At 36.7% G+C, this 22,742-nt stretch overlaps 1 protein-coding gene across 2 annotated transcripts in view; it reads right to left on the bottom strand.

Annotated features, from left to right (window-relative positions):
• The window catches only part of UNC5C (unc-5 netrin receptor C), a 334,610-nt gene that overhangs the window by 124,990 nt on the left and 186,878 nt on the right, over nt 1-22,742 (bottom strand). For both annotated transcript variants that reach the window (XM_040966791.1, XM_040966793.1), the window contains exon 2: nt 11,216-11,437. In XM_040966791.1, the coding sequence (XP_040822725.1) occupies nt 11,216-11,437 (222 nt within the window). The remainder of the gene's footprint in view (nt 1-11,215; nt 11,438-22,742) is intronic.

The raw sequence follows: 22,742 nt of genomic DNA on the forward strand, positions 1-22,742 counted from the left end.
CCCTGAGACACAAAGAGAAGAAGACAAGCCCAGCAAAAATGATGACAGTGACACAAGGGGCCAACTGGGAATGCGAAACAACTACTAGAAGCTGGAGCAGACAAGGGACTCATTTCCCTCTAAATTCCCAGGAGAGAGTGTGGTTTACTGGGATTCCAGACCTCTAGTCTCCAGAATTGTGAGAAAATAAAATTTTGTTGTTTTAAGCAACCCAATTCATTGTAATGTATTGAGGCCAACCAGGAAACAAATACAGTGACTAAGGGCATTCATTGTGAGTCTCCATATTCAGAAAAGACTCAAGAAATCAACAAGGTGAGGGAAAGCTAGCCATCCTGGAGTGTTTTTTTTCTGGTTTCACAAATGCCTCCAAGGATGGGCATGGAAGGGAGCCATGAGGTCCCAGTGTCACTGCATACAGAGGGTTTCATTGTGTGGGATCATCCAGGCTGTAGCTATAAAAAGAGGCATATCATCATTCCCTGCCATTTATGAACTTACTTTTCTACAGAACATCCCCATGGGTTTTTCCAAGAAAATTTTAATTCACTCAAACCCCAAAGTTCCTCTTCTCTCCGCAGGAGGCTGCTTTCCCTCAATTCTAGTGGTTTAATAGGTAGAGACAGGGAAAGGATATTGAAGCAGGCAGGGGTTCTTACCATGTAACTCTATACCAAGGAACTACCGATAGGCAATTCATACGTTTACCCCCTAGAATGAGATGAAAACCAAAGCAACTGGTAAAGGCACATTCTTTCTCTCACTTCTGCGTTTTGATTGCCCTCAACCAGAATGCCCTTAAGTGCATTTGTCAGGGCTTGGCACCCAGAAAAGAATGCGTCATGGTTTTTGAACAAAAGATCTACACAGTCCTTGTATGCCATGCATTGATATCAGTGTCTTTCTCATGCTCCGGTTTTCTAGCATTACATTAGCACTACTAGTGAGCCTTAAAACAAATGAATAAACAAAGGAAAAGCTATGCTCTGTTCCCAATTAAATCATTATTCTGGGGCTAGGGCCAGGACATAGGTGTTTGTAAGCATCCTCCCTGGTGATTGTCAAATGTAGTCAGGGTTGACAGTTCCTGCCCTAATAGTTCTTTGTTGCCCTTACATTCATGTTCTGGGAAATTTCTTCCAGAACAGATTTTTATAACAAGGTTAAACCTTCGATGAAATTAGGAATGAGTCCAAGATGTTCCTAATCCGAATTGTTTTTCATTGCTACATGTTAGATTTCCTGTATGTAGTGCTTACTTTTCCCCCCAGCCATTCGCTAGTCCCTGATGCTGCCTAACTGTACCTCTCATCTTATATATGCTGTTGTTTTCTTATTTTTCAATGTGCTTTGCAAAGGGTCTGCACTTCAACAGGTGCTGAGAGGTGGCTGAGAATCACAGTGGAATGGATGACTAAGCATGGATGGCTTTAGGGGAGATGAACGGTCCAGAGGTGGTTCATCATCTCCCCATCAGTATTCATCATCTCCCCATTAGCATTCTATTCCTCATTGCTTGCAGAATTTCAAAACAAAAATGTTCTCTCTTGTGCCTTGAAAGGTGTCCCAGAAAACAATGGGGTAGGGAGAGATAAAGGTTGGAGCAAGTGAATCAGAAGAACAATGGAATCCAAAACTTAATTATACAAAAATTTTAAAAGAATGAGTAACAGTTTGAGGCATCGCTGGAGAAAAAAGATTATAGCCTGCCTCATTATCTTATAATCATCAACCAAGTTTATTTATATTTAGTTGGTTCAGAAAGCAAAAAAAAAAAAATCTTGTTAGTACACACATATACAGAGAGAGAGAGAAAGAGAGAGAGAGAGAGAGAGAGAGAGAAAGAGAGAAAGAGAGAGAGAGAAGTGGGGTAGGGGGAAGGGAGAAAGAAAGATTTAACTTTCAGAAGCACAGAAACTTAATTCCCATGTACTGGTTCAATCCTGAAATGCCTACAGTACTGGGAGTTGAGAGTAGCAGGAAGTGTCCTGTGTGAGCCATTGTCACTGTTCCTAGAGCCTGCATTAGCAGGAAGCTGAAGTCAGCAGGTAGAACAGGGCACTGAACCCAGGTGTTCTGAACTAGGACACAGGCATGCCCATCAGAATTGTGACTTCTAGACTAGATATCAACCACATTCCTTCTCCTTTAACCTTAAACTCTTTCTTAGACTTCCTTAAACATGATGCTTGATCTGTTTCACATGATAATCTAAAACTCAACGCTTTAGGTTCTCTCCTATGGAAACAAAGATTGAGAGATTCTCTTTAAAATTGTCTTACATTTTAGCCACAAGTTAGATTAAAAAGCACTCTATGGTTTTCAACCATCATGCTGTTCTCACTTTGAAGTGGGCATTTAACAACTCTAAGCCATTGCATGTGTATGGTTGCTGGACACATGGCAAAATTGCCTTAGCAACACATCCTGTTGTTCCTGCGATGCTCTGGGTGAGTACTGAGCAATCTACATGAAGATTGTCTTTGGACTCCTGCTTCTCCTGGCAGCCTCCGTGTTGGCCTGAGGAAGGGATGGCATTTGATTTTTCTCTTTTATACATATAAGTAAACAGACACACATAAGTTTGTATGTACTTACATGTATATACTTGATTAACTGCATTAATCAATGCCTCAACCTTTGCTGTAGGAAGAGAGAAATCACACTTTATAAGTAGCCTCGCCCTCAGTGTGAATGGGTAGGGGAGAATTTCTTTGTGTTCATTATGTTAATAAAAGTCTCTCACTGCATATAATTTCTGAAAATTTTTGTTCTTCCCTGATAAAATACAGCTTTCTAAAATTTTATTGAATATAATTTTTTCACCTTAACTATACTCACTTTCTGGATAGTATCAGTTCGATACATGCATGGTACTGCAGTTTCATATATGGAATATAATTCAAACATCAAAGATATTCCACATGGATTATAATACAGTAAGAGTTTCTACACAGTATAGTCAAAGTGTTTAGGATTATTATATGTGACATGATTTTGAAAACTACAAATCTTATTATTATTGAAATGGAACAAATAATAGCAGCACCAAAAGCTTCATGGAAATAGGGTGGGAATAAAACAAATTCAATGTGAAATCTCAAAATTTCAAGTACTCACTTCTATTTGCAAGTTAAGAAAACAGTGGAAACACAAATGAGGTTTATTATAGTAGGCGAGTCTAAAGCACTCAGTCAGTACTCATATACCTAACTGTACAGAAGTGAAAGCCCCAACTACAAGTTCTAGAACTGTGATACAACTATGTGTTTGTAATTTCAGTTGAGAGTACATTGATTATGGCACTCTATTGTTTAGAGACTTAATGTCAAGGTGAAATAAGGATGCAGCAATTGTGGCTGCTAACAGGTGCAGCATAAGCAGAGTACATACTCCAGGACAATCCACATTCTGTTGGAACTAGCTGGCAACAGCTCTCTTGTGAAGGTGTCACATTAATTGGGAAGCCAAGCCTTCGTGTGCTACATGGATCATGGATCTGGATGCATTTTCTATTCTTTTTAAAACTTGGCCCTGAGGCCAGCCTCATGCTAAAAAGAAAAAAAAAATTGTGGCTTTCTGGTATTGAAACAATGACCTCAGAGAAGGAAATCAAATAAATAATTGACTGGTGTTTCAGAATCATTTATCTTCATTGGCAGACAACTGCATTATAGATAGAAGGCTCCATTCTGGCAAATGCAATATGCTCATTGACTTAGACAAAAAATTATGGAATGAAGTTCAAATGGAGTTTCTAAGTTTTTTGCACCACTTACCAAAATTGGAGCACAATCTACCTAGCTTTCCCTTAGACAAGTCATTCTGTTCATTCTGAGAACTGAGGTTGAAATTATTTTGAATGATAACAACATTTGGTATGATGTGCATACTTAATGTGAAAAATACTCTTCTTATGGAAGATTAAGCTACATTTATGTAGTGTTCCAATTACTTATTCATGAAACATTGCAAATAAACACAAGAGCAGTATATTTCACTAAATGCAGTATACTGAACTTACTCGAATTTCATAGGATGAATAAACATAGTCTCAGCAAACGTAATTTCACTGATCATTTCCTTTCTATAGTACATTACAAAGTAAACTTCATGAAAGACAGAAAGTTTTATAAAACATAAGTCACATCACATCTTTCCAATCCAGTTGAAGAGACAGCTATTATGTGTGTATGTATATGCTATTTATATTTTATACTCATGTGCCTATGAATAATGCAACTATATGAAAATAACTCACAAACTAGATATTTTACTGAATTATAAGAAATTATGGGTTTTGTACCCCAAACATGGTAAATCATTGACAATTTTGTAAGGGTGATCCCAGAATACCTACCAAATGAATACATATGAGTACAATGGAATAAGAGTACAGATAAAAGAAAGAGGAGATATTTACTTATAACGGGTGTTTTATCCATAACTTTTCACTTGAGGTATTTTAGGAAGAAATTTCTCTAAGAACAAGAGTTAGCCAGCACTATGACAGTACAAAGTATGGTATAAGTAATTCATGTAGCAGCATGTGTCTAAGCATGTGTCTAAGCCCCTACCAGGGACACAGTGACACATGGGACAGGACCAGTGAATAAGGCCGAAACATACCCTCATCTCCCAGAGTTTACTCTGTAGTCTTTAACACTTATACCAAAGGGAACAGCAGGCTTGTGAAAGGAGGTAGCAGTAAAGGTCTATATCAAGTATCTAAGATTAATGAAAGAACAGGATGTAACAGGAGTTAATTTCTCATGTTTGCAGTCAAGATAACAGGAATTAGTTACACTAAATCTTATACAGATAATGCCAGCAATTACTTGCATTTCAATGACTATTGTAGTTCACCAAAATTTAGTTTCTATGATGCTAAGGCAAGAAAGAGTCAAGAAACATATATGTAATACTTAATGAAATATAAAATCACAAATGCCCGCCAATTTCCTTTTGAAATATATGGGCACTAGCTTCTTATCATGTCCTTATGAGACAGGAAAGTTTCATGAAAAATTAATATAGTATCTGTGAAAAAGAGTTCAGTTTTCCAATGGTAAGAAGGCTTTTCCCTAGCAGAGGACTGAGAGATTCTGCAAACAGAGCACAGGGTTCATATTATGGTTGTGGCAATTTCTCATTATGTAATTTGGAGCACAGTAGTTGCTATATGCTGCTGAGCTCCAGTTTCTATATACATATACATATAGATGTACACATATATATATAATATACACTTACACAGATATATCACCTCATTGTGTTGCGGTTATTGTTTTGTTTTTCCTAATCTAATAATTTATAATGAAAAAAGAAAATATGGATTACTACAATCTCAAAACAAACATAGGTCTCTGAACTCCCTTGCATCTTCTTCAGAGGGAATATTTGCTTTGGGATGGTGGATCTTAAGTACCATGGAAACAAGAGTTGAAAAGACTTGACTTCAAGAAAATAGATAGCCAGCAATCAGAGACTGACATTTTTCTTGGAAATGAATCATATATTTAGGAGTAGATCAGGTTTTCTATGGGATTCTGAAAGCTACCTAAATTGCCCAATCAACATTGGGCATTTTGAACATTGAAATATTCTCAATACCTAATATTTGTTGCTTTTCTTCTTTTCTGTTTCTTAAAATACATAAATGCAAAAGTCAATGTGGTTTAAATGATGGAAACTCTATTGTAATGTTAATGAAACATCTAACAAAGTGTAGAAGCAACCAACAGAATGGAAAAAAATATATTTTTTTAACAATATTTAACAATACAGAAGTTAGACGAATATCCAGGATTTACAAAGAGGTTCAGAAACTCAGGAACAGTAAAAACAAAAACAAAACAAAACAAAACCAACCAAACAAAAAACAACTTGTGAGGAAATGGGCAAAGGAAATGAACAGACAATTCTTCCAAAGAACAGATTCAAGTGGCTAACAGACATATGAAAAGATGCTTAGGCCCTCTAGTCATCAGGGAGATACAAATGAAAACCACATTGAGGTACCACCTAATTCCGGTGAGGTTGGTCTACATTCTACTAAAAATACCTGCTGGTGTGGATGTGGGGAAAAAGGAATCCTGCTTCACTGCTGGTGGGAATGCAGGCTAGTACAACTACCATGGAAATCAGTATGAAGAGTGTGCCTGGAGATTTGCAAATAAATTTGCCATATGACCCAGCTATCCTGCTCCTAGAAATGCACTCAAATGAAATGAAAGCTGCTTAAAAGAAGGAAATCTGTAATCTTGCATTTAGAGCACCAAAATCCACAATATCAAAGACATGGAAATAATCCAGATGCCAGTCCAAAGAGGAATGGCTAAAGAAACTGTGGTACATTGATTCCAGGGAATGTCATTCAACCATTTAAAAAGAATGAAATCATACTATTTGCAACTAGATGCTTCCAACTAGAGGCCATTATGCTTAGTGAAATAAGTCAATTCCAAAAGGACAAATACCATATGTTCTCTCTAATACAAGGAAGCCATCATGCAAATTGCTTTTGTGTTTTCTTTTCATTACCCATGCATTGCTTTTTCTGTGGTGCACTTTTTTGGACTTCATGGTGCTGTAATTTTGTTGTTGTTTTATTAACTTCATACTAGTTGTTGACTTTGTTCCATGGCTGCTCATTTAAGGGAATGTGTAGTATTGATGTAGTAGAGCTACCATATCCAAATGTGAAGATGCAATGCAATATGCATCTCTACTTCCAAATAAAAGATGGACTCTCAATGAAACTGTTGGACATATCTAGACAATGGGATGCTGGACTGTTTAACATTGTATGTACCAGCAATGTCTGGGCACTCTTAAATAACAGACTGCTGGAATCATGACTCCTTATGAATTTAGGGAGGGGTTTCCCAAACCCTATGGAAATATACCATAAAGTTAAATAAAGTAGATATTGTAATTATCAACAGTATTGCTTTATCAGTGAGTATAAATCATCAATAATCTACTCTTCACTTGATAAGTCAGAGAGCCCACGTAGAGGCCTCAGACCTGAAAAGCAAGAACAGTTTGAGTAGGGGAAGAACTTGTCCAATATTACTGCTTTGTGCCTTTTGATTGACAGTTGCTTTTGGTAGAGATTTTAGAGAATTAGTTGCATCAATAAATGCAAGGTCTGTTCATTCCTTTGATCCATCTGGTTGCCACTACATATACTTTCAAGTTTGGAGGGCAGAAGCGTTTGTGAAGGTGACATTGATGGAAATGATTTTTCTATTTCAAGTTCTGATAATCGGTCTGATTTTACAAATGCCAGAAAATTTTCACTCCTCCTTTACAATGTATTTTGACAAAATGTAGTCTAACATTCTTCGTTATTGAGAACCACTGAGACCCAACAATTCTACATTTAGTCTGCAAAGGAGAGTTGAGGACCAAAGCTGCCGGTGAATCCAGCTTCAAAAAAAAAAAAAAAAGAGCAAACAAATGTGAAGATAAAAGTCCACAATCACAGGATTTTAAAAAATCCCTAAACATGAACTGTCTCTTTATCATCCAAGAGATCTAAGTAAGTCTCTTTCTCCAGGAAGCCCCAGGGCATGTACAGATACACGTATGTGTGTATCATCTTGTTTAACAGCATGCGTATCCCACACAATGTGCTGTACTTCAGTTTTCACATACAGTTTTACCTGTGCAATCTTACTGACTTAAGAGCATGCCCACTAGAGAGGATCGGTCCCTGCACAACCAGATTTAGTATTTTATTTCTTGATAGACACTAGATTTGAAACACTTCAATGGTATCTCGATATCAGTGGCATTTTCAAATAAATCTTGCAAGTCAGATTCCCAAATTATATCCCTATTAGCAAAGTTTGCTTTTAATCAAACACTAAGAAATATTTTTATTTGATCACATTTCTTTAGATGTTTACTTACAACTTGCATTTATTTTCCCATATCTTCATGCTCAAAATATCCTGAATTTTCTATTGGGTTGATGATGTTTTTCTTAAATATAATTTACAAGGTATTTGTATATTATTCAAATTACTCAATTCATTGATATGTACCTACAGATACTAAAATCACATTAATAAAACCATCTCTTGGCTTTATTTGTGATTTTCTTATTTTAGATACTAAAATTTAACAATGTTTTCCTACTGTCTATATTTTGTGCTTTAATTAGGTTTGTCAACCACTGAAGCCAATCAGTCAACTAACAGCTTTCCAATTTTTTTCCTCTGAGTGATTATGCTAATGTTGATAGCAAGGATGATGACTTTAAGCCTTAACAGCTAGAATTTATTTTATTCTGTACAGTGAGACTAAATGCAAGCCTCATTTTTAATGTTTTTTTTATTCCAACAATCTCATTTATGAATCCATGTGTTGAATCAAATCTTCCTCATTGGTTGACAACATTGTCTTTACTGCATGCTGAAAGTTTTAGATGTTTGAGTATTTTCTAGTGTCTCTTTCAATTAGCTGATTAATGTGCTTTGGTCTTTGCCAAGATTGATCTTTTTTTATATCCTTAGATTTATAATATCTTTATGAATAGGTGAGCCTTTTCCACTACAATTTCATTATTCTGCCAGCTATTCACAAATTATTTGGCCTATAATATTGGTAACTATTCAGATTTATGAATAGCAAACATTTTATAAACATTTGCATTCAAAACAAGGCATTATATGTGAGGGCATTTGTGTTTATAAATATACTTGTTTCTTGGGTAGATTTTAAAAAGTTTTTCTTTCTAAAACACTCCACAAAATTCTGTAATTTCATGCCTATCCGTTGTACACTGTCATTCTTAATATACTCTGTTATGTTAAAATTGAATGGATTGTAAATTTGTATAAATGTTCACAGGTGATACAATGCTTTTCAGCTACTTTTCTGTATGGTGTTACGGTTTTTCTTTCCCTTGCATAACAGTTTGTATAGCTCCTGGGTGGTCTAACAGTGCTGCACTCATTAATAATAGTTTCTGTGGTTATCTTTGCCTTTTCCAACAGTAAAGGTGGTACTTAGATTGTTGGATCAGGCCACCATTTGGCAGAATGCTGACTTTCTTGAAAACGAAAGCTGACAAAAGCTACACTGCAATTCCCTCCATCTGTGAATCTTAAGAGAACTGTGCCAGGACACGGGCTCCTGAGTCTGCCGCTAGTTTCCTTCTGTCCAGTCTGAATCTGAAAGAAAGTGTGCCACAGATTGCATTTCATGTTTAATCAATTTTGTATAGAAATCCAACATGTAAATGCTTGACAGGAAGGAAATAGGTGGATTTGTGTAAACACATAATAGAAGCATAGGATTAGAAGAAGTGTTCCATATCAGTCAAGTTTTATTTTTTTATTTATAATTGTCCCATCTAGGCATTTTCATTAATTTAGTAAGCAAAGATTTAGTAAATACGTTATCACTGTCATTTGAGCTTTTGTGATTTCTTTCTGTTTCCTCTTATAAAATGCTTATGTGATTGAAATTTTTACAAATAAATGAGCTGAAACCAATAAAACTGAATTCACTTGAGATTTCGAAGACATCTGGTAGATAATTTTCTGGGTAATTAGAACAAGAGGTGGGACCATTCCGTGAAGTAAGCTATTATTCTACCATTGGGTATCCAGTTATTTCTGCAAACCATCAGTTTGTATTCAGTGAACACATCAGCTCACAGATCGACAAGTCATTAGGTTGTATTGCCTCCTGACTGTCAAGACTATTCTTACCACGGATGTCCCCTATACACTCTTCTCTCTCTAGTCTAATTAATTCTATATGGTTTATTTCCTTGTTGGATTAATTATGCTGGTAATTACATTGAAAATAGATATTCCTCAAATTCTGGCCTCTATTTACCACCGATGGTTTCCCAACACTTTGGGCACTTAAATGATTTAGTCAACAATTTTGATTTTTGAAAACATGCATCTTCTTTGGTACCTAGAGATATACAGAAAGGATTTTAAAAGGCTTTAAAATTTAATATATTTATACTTTTATTTATTTATTTATTGAGAGAGAGCAAAGCACTCCAAAAATTCCCACCTGCTGGTATATTCCTTAAATGCCAACATAGGCTCCAACTGAAGCTAATGCTGGGAGCCCCAGAAATGCAACCAAGATCTCCCATGTGGATGTAAGGGACCCAATTATTTGACTCATTTCTGCTGCTGGGATCCACAGGAGGAGGAAGCTCAGAGTCAGGTGTTAAATCAAGATGCAAATCCCCACTGGATCTTTTCACTGCCAGGATAAACACCCAGACCAACAAAGCTTTTTAAACACTTCAATTTTTGTCCTATTTGTTATCATGTTACTTGGAAATGTTGATCAATAAAGTCTTATTGCTGAAAATATATTTTGCAATACTGTAAAATCATAGATTTGGAAGGGTTCTGAAAGTTCAAGGAATTATTCTCCCTGCTGGCAAGCAAAAAACACTTAAACCACCGTAGAAAGATAAATAACTTTCCAATTTAAAGGAACTCCAAAACTCTCCTAAGTTATCCATCGTGGAGTAAAATATTGCTATTGAGAAAGTTTACTTTATAGCCTGCCTAAATCCCACAGGTTATTAGAATCTCCTTTTGCCTTTCCATGCCATTCGTATTTTATCTTTAAGGTGATATTTACAGAGCAATAAAGTCAGCAGTTTTAACCACACCAGAGGCAAAGATGCTATGATCAGAACTCAGCCAGAAAGTGGCTACAATGGACACTCACGTCCCTGACCCCAGACAATGTTAGAAAGCCGAGATTCATTTTTGGATACAAATTAGGGATATAGGATAATTTAAACCTATATAAGTGGAACATATGTATAGGATTAACACTTGCTGATGATGTTAATAACTACAATTTATCCATAATTGAAATGCTCCCCAAATTGCTGGCTACTTAGAACTGATGAACACATTACTGAATCTGGGACATATTTTACTAAGGAATTTCACATTAATCGAGTCTTCTAGTCTAGTCTATCTTCTTAGCTATGAACTCTGTTCAATGACAAAAATCAGGCCAAGATTTATTCTTCACATTGTAGCTTGCAGTACTTGCAACCATATCATTAAATTTAATCTAAAACTGGTTGAGAACAATTTACCAAAGGATAATAACTCTATTTTTGATCACACTAATTGAAATGAACATATGACAGCAGGCCAGGATAGTGAGAAAGCGAAATACAATCCAAATGCAATGACAAACTCACCAGATGTTTCATCTACTCTCTCGTCTACTATATGGTCCTTCTGATGCACCCATTCACTGTTGCACTTGAAGTAGATCTGGGTGGCAGGGCTGGCTTTACAGTACAGGTTCACCGGCTTGTTCTTCACAATATAAGCCTCCTCAGGTTCAATAAGGAAGTGTGGTAGAGGCTCAGGTGGATCAGATGGAAAGGTTTCTGGGAGTTCATGAAAAAAGTCATCATCTAATAAACAAGGAGAAAGTGAAAAAAAAAAGTCAGAACATTGCAACAACTTGCACTTCACCTGTTACACATTTGACAACCCCGATTCATAAAGGAGCTAATTAAGTGTTTTCAGCTGTCTGCCACGGGCCCGGCAGCAGGATAGATAAGTTGTTCTGGTTACACGGTAGAAAATACAGGAACTCAGGCTTTCTTCACTCAAAATCCAAACCACCAAACTAGCTGGAAAGCATAAGATTCAAAGATTTAGCTAAAATCCTTTAGGTTGCGCTGACGAGGGGTACTGGAAACATGACTTGAGGATATTGATGTTAAATATCCAATATGCACTGCTCTTTTCAAAGATGTTAATAGGTAAAACACTCATTCATTTTATCAGCCCCCAAATCTAAATCATACTGAGAATTACACACAGCAATGGGATTAGAATCCACACAATGACGTACCAGGTCAGTCCGTCAGGAAGCCAGGGTGGAAGTTGAATGTGTGCTCCGTGCTTCCCATGGCGCACCACTCTGACTGCAAGTACGTCTATTTTCCTGACTAGTACTAGGTATAATTATGAAAAGGATGATCTTATTAAAAAGACTTATATATTTTTTAATTGGAAAGGCAAGCCTACAGAAAGGAGGAGATACAGAAAGGTCTGCTATGTACTTGCTCACTCCCCAAGCAGCCGTACACCATTGCTGAACTAAGAAGCCAGAAGCTTCTTCTGAGTCTCCCTTGCAGGTGTAGAGTCTCAAGGCTTTGGGCCATTCTCTACTGCTTTCCCAGGCCACAAGCTAGGAGCTGGATGGGATGTAGAGGAGCTGGAATATGAAATGGCACCTATATGGGGTCCTGGTGCATGCAAGGTGAGGATTGCACCAGGCCCAATGGTCTCACTTTTAATGCAGGACAAGCCTTTATAGGGCTTACTCCCTGGTATCTAACACCTTTGACTGAACAAATCCTGGAGCTTCTTGAGTTAGTTATGTTCACTGAAATATATTTTTTCTCTCATTTTAATTCTGTATGATCACAGAAACAAAAATGATGCAAATGCCTTTTCAGAAAGCTTACTGGCATGTTTTACAAGTGTTGAGCTCAGAAGAGTGTTTTTAATATAAGTTATTGAAGTCTGATTCTTCCTATGAGCAACAGAGGAGAACCACCCTATTATTAATTTCTTATATTACGTAGCATAGCCTAATATGGAAAATTTAAATTTGGAGGGCAAAATTAAAACTTTTACAAGTTTTCTTCCAAAGTACATTTATACAGTAGCAAATACAGATTGCATGTCTGCACTTACAGAATGGTCATTTAGACGCCAGCCTGACGTTCATTTCATCTCTCATTCAGTGTGCTCCTGTCTCAGAAGACAGCGGCTGTGAAAACGCACATTTGTACACTGAGAAACCCGGCTTGGGGCTTTCTCCATCCAGCTCCTTGCAGCACCATCACAAAGCAGGGATGCTCGGTCTCTCAGTCTGTTTTGCAATAATAATTGGCCTCCCTTGCATCACAGACAAAATCAGCTCTCAGAGCTGCTCCACTATAGTAACTTGCAGACACGGGAGCATCACTGATATTTCTTGAAGCTAGCTTTCTTTCTCACTCTACCTCCTTACATCTTCCTAATTTTTCTTTTTTGTGTGTGTGTATGTCAGAGCATCATTTCAAGTTTTTCTTTTCCTCTGGGTTCAACAACAAGAACCCATACTGTCAGCTTCTTAAAGTATATTCTTGCCTCTCTTCATTTCAGCTCCTTTTGTCAATATGCAAGAATGTTCAAGCCTGGTTAAATAAACATGGCTCAGAAAGGCCGAGGGAGGAGGAACTGGAATATTGACGGATCCTTCAGCGTGAGACTGATATTGTGAAGGCCTTATCCATCTGTGATTCCTTCTAAAGCACTTACTGCCATATGTGATGAAGCGCAGAAGTAATAATCAATGAGGCTCCACTAAACACAGCACTCGCTTCTATAGAAGGTGAGCTGTTGTTTTTCATTTTTATTATCTGTAAAGGCAAGGGGGTCAATTGCATTTTTTTCCTACTGGTAATACGTTTAGCTATATAAAATAAGTGAATACATATGCTATCTGCATTTATTTGAGTTGACAAATTTAAAAGGCCTTCCAGGGATTGTTCGGAAAACGTAAAGCTTATTTTCTTTTAAAACAAAGGTTGCAAGATATTAAATAATAGTATATCACCTCCTCCTTTTCCATAAAGTAAAATAAGTATTTCTATAGCTCATATCCTGCAGAAAGACTCTACAGAGAGGCTAGAATATGGAAATTCATTATCCTGCTTTGCCACAGCATGGATCCTTTTTTTTTTTTTACTGATTATTTTACTATAAATTGATAAAAATAATATGAGAAAGAGCACATCCATATTCTTAAGTCAAAAAAGCTGAGGTAACTGCTGAGTGGTGTGTGTGTAGGAGAAGTATTGGTGTTTATACGTATTTTTAAATTTCTGGGCAAACACCCTTTGTGTTTGTTTAAGATAATCAGTGCAAGTGTCTTGGCATAACAGATCAAGCAGCCACTGAACAGCAGCATGTCATACAGGTGCTGATTCAAGTCCTGGCTCTTCTCTTTCTGATCCAGTTTCCAATTTATGTGCCCAGTAAAGCAGTAGACAATGGCCCAAGTACTTGAGCCCCAATGGGAGATCCATATGGGAGACCCAGATGAAGATTCTGGCTACTGCATTGGCCGGATCCAGCTCAGACTGCGATGGCCACATAAGGAGAGAATCAGTTGATGGAAGATATGTCTAGTTTTCTCTCTCTTTCTCCTTCTTTGTAACTTTGTGTTTCAATTAAAAACTTTAAAAAAAAAAAAAAGGAGAAAGAAAGAAAAAGTGATAGGGCCAGCTCAGTAATTCAGCCAGCTAAGTCTTGGATGTGTGGTGCCAGTATCCCATATATTCCTATTCCAGTAACCCAGTATCCCTATTCCCGGCTGCTCCACTTGTGCTTTGATTTCCAGCTTATGGCCTGGTAAATCAGCAGAGGATGCACTGGGGGCCCAGAAGAGTCTCCTGGCTCCTGGTTTCTGGTCAACTCAATCTCACCTGTTGTGGACATTTGGGGAGTAAGCCAACAGATAGACGATCTCTCTCTGTCTTTCCTCTAAATCTTTCAAATAAAAATAAATACATCTCTTAAAAATAGGAAGGTTGGGCCCGGCACGATGGCACAAATGGTTAAGGTCCTTGCCTTGCACGCCTGGGATCCCATATGGGCGCTGGTTCTATCCCAGCAGCCCCAGCTCCCTGCCTGTGGCCCGGGAAAGCAGTTGAGGACGGACCAAGGCTTTGGGACCCTGCACCCGCGTGGGAGACCCGGAAGAGGCTCCTGGCTTCGGATTGGCATAGTATTGGCCGTTGCTCTCACTTGGGGAGTGAATCATTGGACGGAAGATCTTCCTCTCTGTCTCTCCTCTCTGTATATCTGCCTTTCCAATAAAAAAATAATAAAAATAAATCTTTAAAAAAAATAGGGAGGTTTATTATAAATAAGCAGAAATAAACTTATGCAACTATCTGAGATGATACAAAGTGTTGATTTTTCAAGGTGTTTTTTAACAGTTAAGATACAACTTCTTTTTTAGAATTGAGTCTAATGACTATAGTGAATCTGTTCTCTTTGTAGTAATATCACATTGACATGAGAATTGATGATCATTTTGTTACAATAATCATCATTCATTTGCTGTGATCATGAGAACCTAATCTTATCAATAAATCCGTCAAGAATAAAAATAAATTCAAATTAAGCACAATTTGTATCATGAGAAATGTTTTTGTAATGTGCTAAATTTGGGGTTTCTTTTATAGTTTCTGCAGACCCAATATCATAAATCTAACCTAGAGCAATGCCTTAACCAACCACAGTAAGTTAATTGATTAACAGGTTTTATAATATTTTGACCAAAAAATTCAAGTCTATACCATGGATTTATTCACACCAGGAAAAAAATATGGCGTATCACTTAAAATACTCAGTGTGGATGTCATGAATGACATTAATAAAGAAAAATTTAAAAATTGAGTGATATATACATGTAGTGGGAATTATATGATGCAATGCAAATGGGCTTATATTAAGGGATTCATAGTAGGTTGTAAGATTGTTGCTTTGCTTGCTTGCACCAGATGGCCTGGGTACCATTTCTAATCATGAAAATTCTTCCACAAAGCAGCTTTCCTATCAAGCTAAACTAAGAGAATAATTCTGACCATAGCTGTAGATAAAAAAATGGCAATTTTCAGTACGTATTTTAAATTCAGATCCTGGAGAATTTTAGACAATTTAAATAAATTTGATCTAAAAGTCTCTGTTAGAGTTAAGTCCAGAAAATTAAGTTAGCCAAACATCTTCAAGCAAAATAAGAAACTAAAAACTTCTGATTATTTAAGTATTAAACCTGGCCACATCAACAGACACTCTTTGACTTTTTGTAAGTAGAAAACACATTTAATGTACCTAACTTAATCCACATGCTAGCTCAGCCACATGGCACATCATGGAATTCTGGTCACTTCCTCTTGCGGTTGCAGGGCTGACCTGGCCATTATCCAGTATCACCAGAAAGTAGTGAACCTCCTGTTGCTAGCCCAGGAAAAGGTCAAAAATCACAATTTTATGTTTCATTTCCACTGACTGACTATCATTTTCAGGTCTTTGGAAACTTGGAAGCTTGTTAAGTCAAATCATCAGAAGTTGGCAATCCATTTAACGTGTATTTAGTGAAGAAAGATAGGCTGCAATCACCATTTACTTCGCATGAACATTTATTTTCTTCTCGGAATGTATTTCTGTCTTACACACACAAAGGAATCTACTTGTCCATATTGGCAACTGGTTTCATGCTGCTGTTTACTAATATTCAAAAAAAAGTAAGATTATATAGTAGGTGCTTTGTACTAAGCCGAAATGTTTTTGAAAGCAGGGATTATGTTGTTTTCATTTCCACATTCTCTATGTCTTACGAAAGCTTGAATATCATGCTTTTATAGCACCTACTGCTAAAACTTGCTGTTTGAAAATACTCCAAGTTATTTCAGAAATTTTAGTACCTCAGATTTAGTTACAAAAGTAAGATTTCATTATAAGAATATTTAGAAACAAGACAAGAAACAAAATTAGTTTGGCTGCTGCAGAATTCGAATTTGGGGATACTGATTAAACATTTATTAGGAGTTCTGCAATGATGACAGCAGTATAATAAATGAAGCACCAGTCCTGAGTGACATCACTGCTCAGAGACCCGCTGGCCATCTCTGTCTTCAAATGTCAATTCATCAAATATTTCACTTTAGGGAAATCCTGAAACATGAAATTACATCTTTGGAAGTGACTACTCATTTTACCCATTTGGTATTTCCTAGTTGTTTATAGTGATTTTTTTTCCTTGGAAGACATATGTTTTCAAGTTTTCGAAATCCGATTCAGTTCTGTAAGCATCCATCCTTGCAGTAGCATGCAAGTGAAGGAGTGTCACTTTTCCCCTTCACATCCTTTCTCTCAGAGGCACCCAGTGCCCTCCCTCCATTCTTGGGCCTAACCCAAAATAACTGCAAGCCCTACCTGAGCTTCACTCTTTTTGAGCACAAGGAGGCTCTAGAACACATGAGGATAAATAAGTGTGAGTTTTGAGCTTGCAGATTGTTTGCCAAGATCAGTTCTAGCACACAGTTCATCTCACTATACAAACTAACCGGCTCTGTGATAATAAAAATGCCATGTTACAGGACTTTATGTTGTAAAGAGCAATTTTGCTTTCTCCTCTGGGAGATCAATGAATGCATCTTTTTGCCACTTCATTTGTTAATGCAAATATCTGAAGGAGTGGCACCAGACTAACAATAGGAATTTGATTTGTGAATAGCAACTTCAGATTGTGAACTCATTTATGGTAACATGTTAGAGTCATCCCAAACAATTACATTCTGTAACAAAAATACACAATCCAGATAATGTTATTGACAGCACTATGCCATTTGGGGAAAATGACTTGATTAGTTAAATTGCTAAGCAAGTTTTCAAGATGCAGTTCATTCAAATTAACAAAGTAAAATTTTCATTTTGCTTTTGTTCTGTTCATCAAATTTGGTGCCAACTTCAAGCTATCATTGTCTTTTGGTGGGTTAGATAAAATGTTATTATTTATTTTATGCTCCTAAACACTTAATTTCTTCTTTCTACTGTTATTCAATAGTGGCATTCCAACAGTCATGCCATTTCTATCTTCATATCATTAAATCTCCATATTTCCTTTTCTGTTATCTCATAGAAATGTTTGCTCTTTCATTTATATACAAGAAGAGAAAGCTTGGCAGTATGTATTATTTTTATAGACTTTCATTCCACCTAACTCTTGACAGGAAAATATTATGCTACGAACATCAATCTAGGGAGCTTTGAGTTGCTGGTTTTATTGCTATATATCAAGCCTTAATTTTCATCAACTTAATACATAAGTTTCTGTATTTCTGAATCATAAGACTTAAACTATTATTGCGTATATCATAAAATATAGGACCATTATCCTTTTGTCTGAGACCTGAAGCATATTCTTCTGAAATGGAATTTACTTCCAAATGATTCAAGAGCAATTTAAAATGGATGAGTGCAAAGCTAATTTTATCTGCATTTGGCTACCCATCCATCAGAGAGATAATTCATGATACATTACAACAAAAGGCAGCTAGAATTAACTATTTGAATGGAACTCCAGCTTATTTTTAGTATTTTGATTAAAATATGCTTTGGAAGACAAAGACTGTGGTCTATATTTCAGGCAACATATTAGTGGATTTATCATTTAAATTCAAGTAGTTGAATATATAATGTGTTGAATCTATTGCATGATTTAAAGGACAGAATGATTTTGAACTTCAAAAGAGAAAAGAATTTTTTTTTTTTGCTCTTAAAGGAATACTTTGCCAAATCATGCCCACCCAGTATTAGTAGGGAAATAAAGCTAAGGTAGCATGCTAACTGACATGTGCTCACCCTGAAGTGGAGGCACCTCCCTTTGACCCAGTTTGAGGCTTTGTGATCTCTGACTTTTATTAACATAAAACCCTTTGAACTATTTGCCTGCTTAACCATCTCTAATTCAGCCACCTAACCTATATTTTGCTCTTTGTTGCATATCAGACAAACCAAAGACATTAAATGACTGATGAGTTGAGTAAATGTACATTGATATATACTCATTGGAATGTAAATGGATATTACAGTTAAATGATTTCTGAAATATCCAACTTAAAGCACACTCTTCAGCCAACAGAAACAAGGAGGTAGATCTGTATTGCACCATGGACTTTCACTATTCACCAAGCAAATACAGAAAGCTTGGGGACAATTTGTGCACAATTATGCAAGTTATAATGTTAATTAAGAAACAACATTTGTGTGTTTGTGTACATGACTGCCAATATATCATGAGATTCTTAAGAAACAGATGCACAAAATGTTAGCCATCATTATTTCTGCAGGAAACAGCTGGAGGGATTTAGAAGAAACTTTTACTTTCATTTAAAACAGGTTTCTTCAAATCCTAGATTATATATGATTTCTATGTTTCTCTGTGTATTTTTGGGTTTTTATTCAAATTAAGAGATAAGCTAAATAATTCCTTGTACCACCTACTGCTTCTCCCTAGAATAACCAGTAGCATATTTCTTTATTAACTTTCAGCTTCCTAAGCCAATGACACTGATTCATGAAAAATCCCTCGATATCATCAGTAGAACCTGTGGTTTTAAGACCATCTTACTTGCTAGGATTTACCATTTATTCAGTCTTCCTGGCTTCCTTGCATTTTAAAAGTTATTATTTTATGATACAGTTCTATGGGCTCTGTTTTAGCACCCTTCCAGAAATCCTTGTGTTCCGCCCCCTCGCCCCCCTGCCACTGATTTCCCCTATATTATTGCAATAATATAGTCCTTCATGAACAGTTACATTGTACTGGCCAGAAATAGTTACCTCCTTGGCCTTTGACAGATGGCCACCTTTCCCACATTTTGCTCAACAATCAATATTTGTAGATCATCTTCATGTGCTAGAAGTTTGATGGCCATTGTGGCTAAAACTATACTTTGTTTTTGCTTAGAAAACAAATCATGAAATAGAATACATTAATCTGTAATAAGTGTAATTTATAGTAATCATAGATACATTAGTCTGAAAACATAAATGCCATGTTTATGGCCAATTTATACTTCATTAACTTGATTTTCATTTTAAAATGCTTCATTTCAGGATGTAGAAATCCTTGCATGGTAAAATAAGGGCAAGTTCTATCATTTTCCTGACCTCTATAAATGCCATAGAGTTACAAGTTCTGCATTCTTTTCCTAAACCCCAAGAATTCAAGAAATAAAAACAAAATAACACAAAGAGGACTATTACAGAAATTAAATAATTCTTGAAAGATGCATAAGAACATAGCATAATACTTAGCCTTACTAGTTAAGCAATACAAATGATTTAGCGTGTGGATTCAAATAGAAACTCAACATTATAGCTTTCTCATATGGCATGTGTTCTCTTTTTTTAAGATTTATTTATTTTTATTGGAAAATCAGGTATACAGAGAGGAGGAGAGTCAGAGAGGAAGATTTTCCGACTGATCATCCACTCCCCAAGTGGCCTCAAAGACAGAAGCTGAGCCAATCTAAAGCTGAGAGACCAGACCCTCTTCTGGGTCTCCCACAGGGTGCAGGGTCCTGAGGCTTTGGGCCATCCTCTACTGCCCCTAGGCCACAGACAGGAGCTGGATGGGAATCAGGGCTGCCGGGACACAAACCTGTACTCATATTGGATCCCTGCTCATGCAAGGGGAGGACTTTAGTCACTAAGCAATAGTGCCAGGCCCAATGAGTTTTAAACAAAAATTCAACAACGTGCCAATTTTAAGTCATAAAAAAGTGTTTTTTAAAAAATATTCAGAATATAATCAGGCAAATAGATAGTAGATATCAGGATATCAGAAAGAAATAATAGAGACAAATACCATCAAGTTAGTGAGATTTATAATATTAAGAACAAAGAAAATAAAATAGAAATAGGTTGAAAATTAGACCATATTGATGTGGTACAATGAGGTACATCTTCAAATTAAGACACTGGAAGAATTATGAACCATATTAGGACAACATGGTTTAACTACATTTAAAAGATACACTCATTAAAAACCTTTTATCTGAGACTTGCTATCCAAATTAGAAACTCTCTTTAATGATTCTGGAGTGAAGGAGTCATCCCTTCGATTTAGCGAAACGATCTAAATGAATACATGTGGAAAACACAGCTGTCCATGCATCCATAATGAAGTTGTTGAGTACAGAAACCTTCAACATCATATAATCTGTTTCTTAAATGACTGCCCAGCTAGGCTAGAAATCTAACGATTGTCCTTGAATCTTCTCCCACATTTCCAACACAAAAATAATCACCAAGAAGCAGAAGTTGTGTTGCAAGGGGTCTGGGCTGTCTTGCGAGGCACGCCTCCTCCCTCCGACCGGCTGGTTCAAGTTCTCACTATTCCGTTTCCAATCCAGCTGCCTGCTCATGCACCTGAGGAGGCAGCAGAGCATCGTCTAAGCGCTTGAGTCTGCTACTCACGAGAGCAAATCGGATGAAGGTTCAGGTTCCTGGCTTCAGCCTAGACCAGCCCGTGCCTTTGCCTGTCTATTGGGGAATGAACTAGCACATGGACAATATCTCTGTTTCTGTCTCCAAGTTGCTTTGCCTTTTAAGCAGATCAAGAAAAAAAAATACTTCAGCAAGTCCTATTCAATGTATGATTGCCGTACATCCTGCATCTATTTATGTTTCTGATTTCAAAAGCAGAATGTTTTGAAAGTCTTCATTTTATGTCCTTCGTCCTTAGACATGATTTGTCAGTTCTTTTCTGTAAGTCCTGTAAGTTATGCAAGATAAATCAAAGCCTGTCAATTTGGTCTATACAGCTTTCTACAACCTGAAGTAGCCTGTCATACTCCGTTTTCTTATGTGTAGTACACCTAACAGTTTATTAGCTGTCTGCCTAGTTTTGAGTTACCCCATGAGATGTTGTTTAGATTTTCTCATCATTTAAAATTCACATTAACAGTATGGTTAGTACTTCACTTATTTACATTGTATAATAAAACATGTAAATGTGCATGTACCAATATGTCTGAATATTCATACAACATGATAAAAGTGCTGAAATGGGATCATGCCAGCACACGTTTTGTGGCATGGTTATGAATTTTGCAGTATATTCTTTGTCTTGTTTGATCTGCAACTTACAGACACCTACTGTGTGCCAACTACTGTCCTCCTCTGTTTAACATAAACTACTATCTTCCACTGCTTTAAAATAAATACTACACATTTAGGGCTTTGGTAATACTTGCATGGCATTAGAACCTCTGCAGATATTCTCTGTGTGGCTGCAAAAGCAAATATCACTGCCCTTGTGAAAGTCTTTCTGTCTCTAACTCCCGTGACTGCATTCATGGTCTTCGTGCCTATCCTTTTGAAATCAGTTTTCACCTGACAAGTGTTATAAAGCCATCTCTTATGATTACAGGGACGGGATGGATTTGCTTATTGAGCAAAGAAGTTGGTCATGAGCAAATACCCACATTTTATCCTTTTTGATGGAACAAATGACACTCTTCCAGAATTTATTATTTAAAGGATAACATACCCAATAAAAGGAAGGAAAGGGTAAGGATATGATTCACTTCCAGCAAAGAACAGGCTTGGTTAATGCTTTACATTTTCACCTCCCCTGCCGCTGAAAATCATAATGCTTGACACCAGGTCACAACATTATTAAACCTTCAAGCAGTAACATTTCCGTCTCCGTGTGAGACCTCATTTCTCCTTGACACTTCACTCTGGAAATCCCTTCGGGCTCCTGGCCTTTCCTCTCTTTCTTTAACCCCCATAACTAATTAAATCTGGACAAGTCTTTGGTGAAAATAGTTTCCTTCAAAGTTATTCACTCAAAGTTCCCCTTAAGGCATTCCTTGTCATTTTAGCCCAGCCTGCCATCCTTACACTAAGTTGCAAGAGGTGAGCTATTTTTTATATGATAAAAAAAAAAACTCAACACTTAAATCTACCTTGATGCTTCAGATAAAAATGCGATTTTAAAAGGTGACAAATACTTCCACAGACATGAAATTTCTATTTCCTAACAGTTCATAGGAAAACAAAAAGTTTGAAAGACTCTGGTCTTATTTAAAGAAGGTTAAACTTTTAAGATTGAATATTCTAGTGGAAGGTAGG

The sequence above is a fragment of the Ochotona curzoniae genome, unplaced genomic scaffold, assembly GCF_017591425.1.
Source record: "Ochotona curzoniae isolate NIBS_2020 unplaced genomic scaffold, NIBS_Ocur_1.0 scaffold_4506, whole genome shotgun sequence".
Lineage (NCBI taxonomy): Eukaryota > Metazoa > Chordata > Mammalia > Lagomorpha > Ochotonidae > Ochotona > Ochotona curzoniae.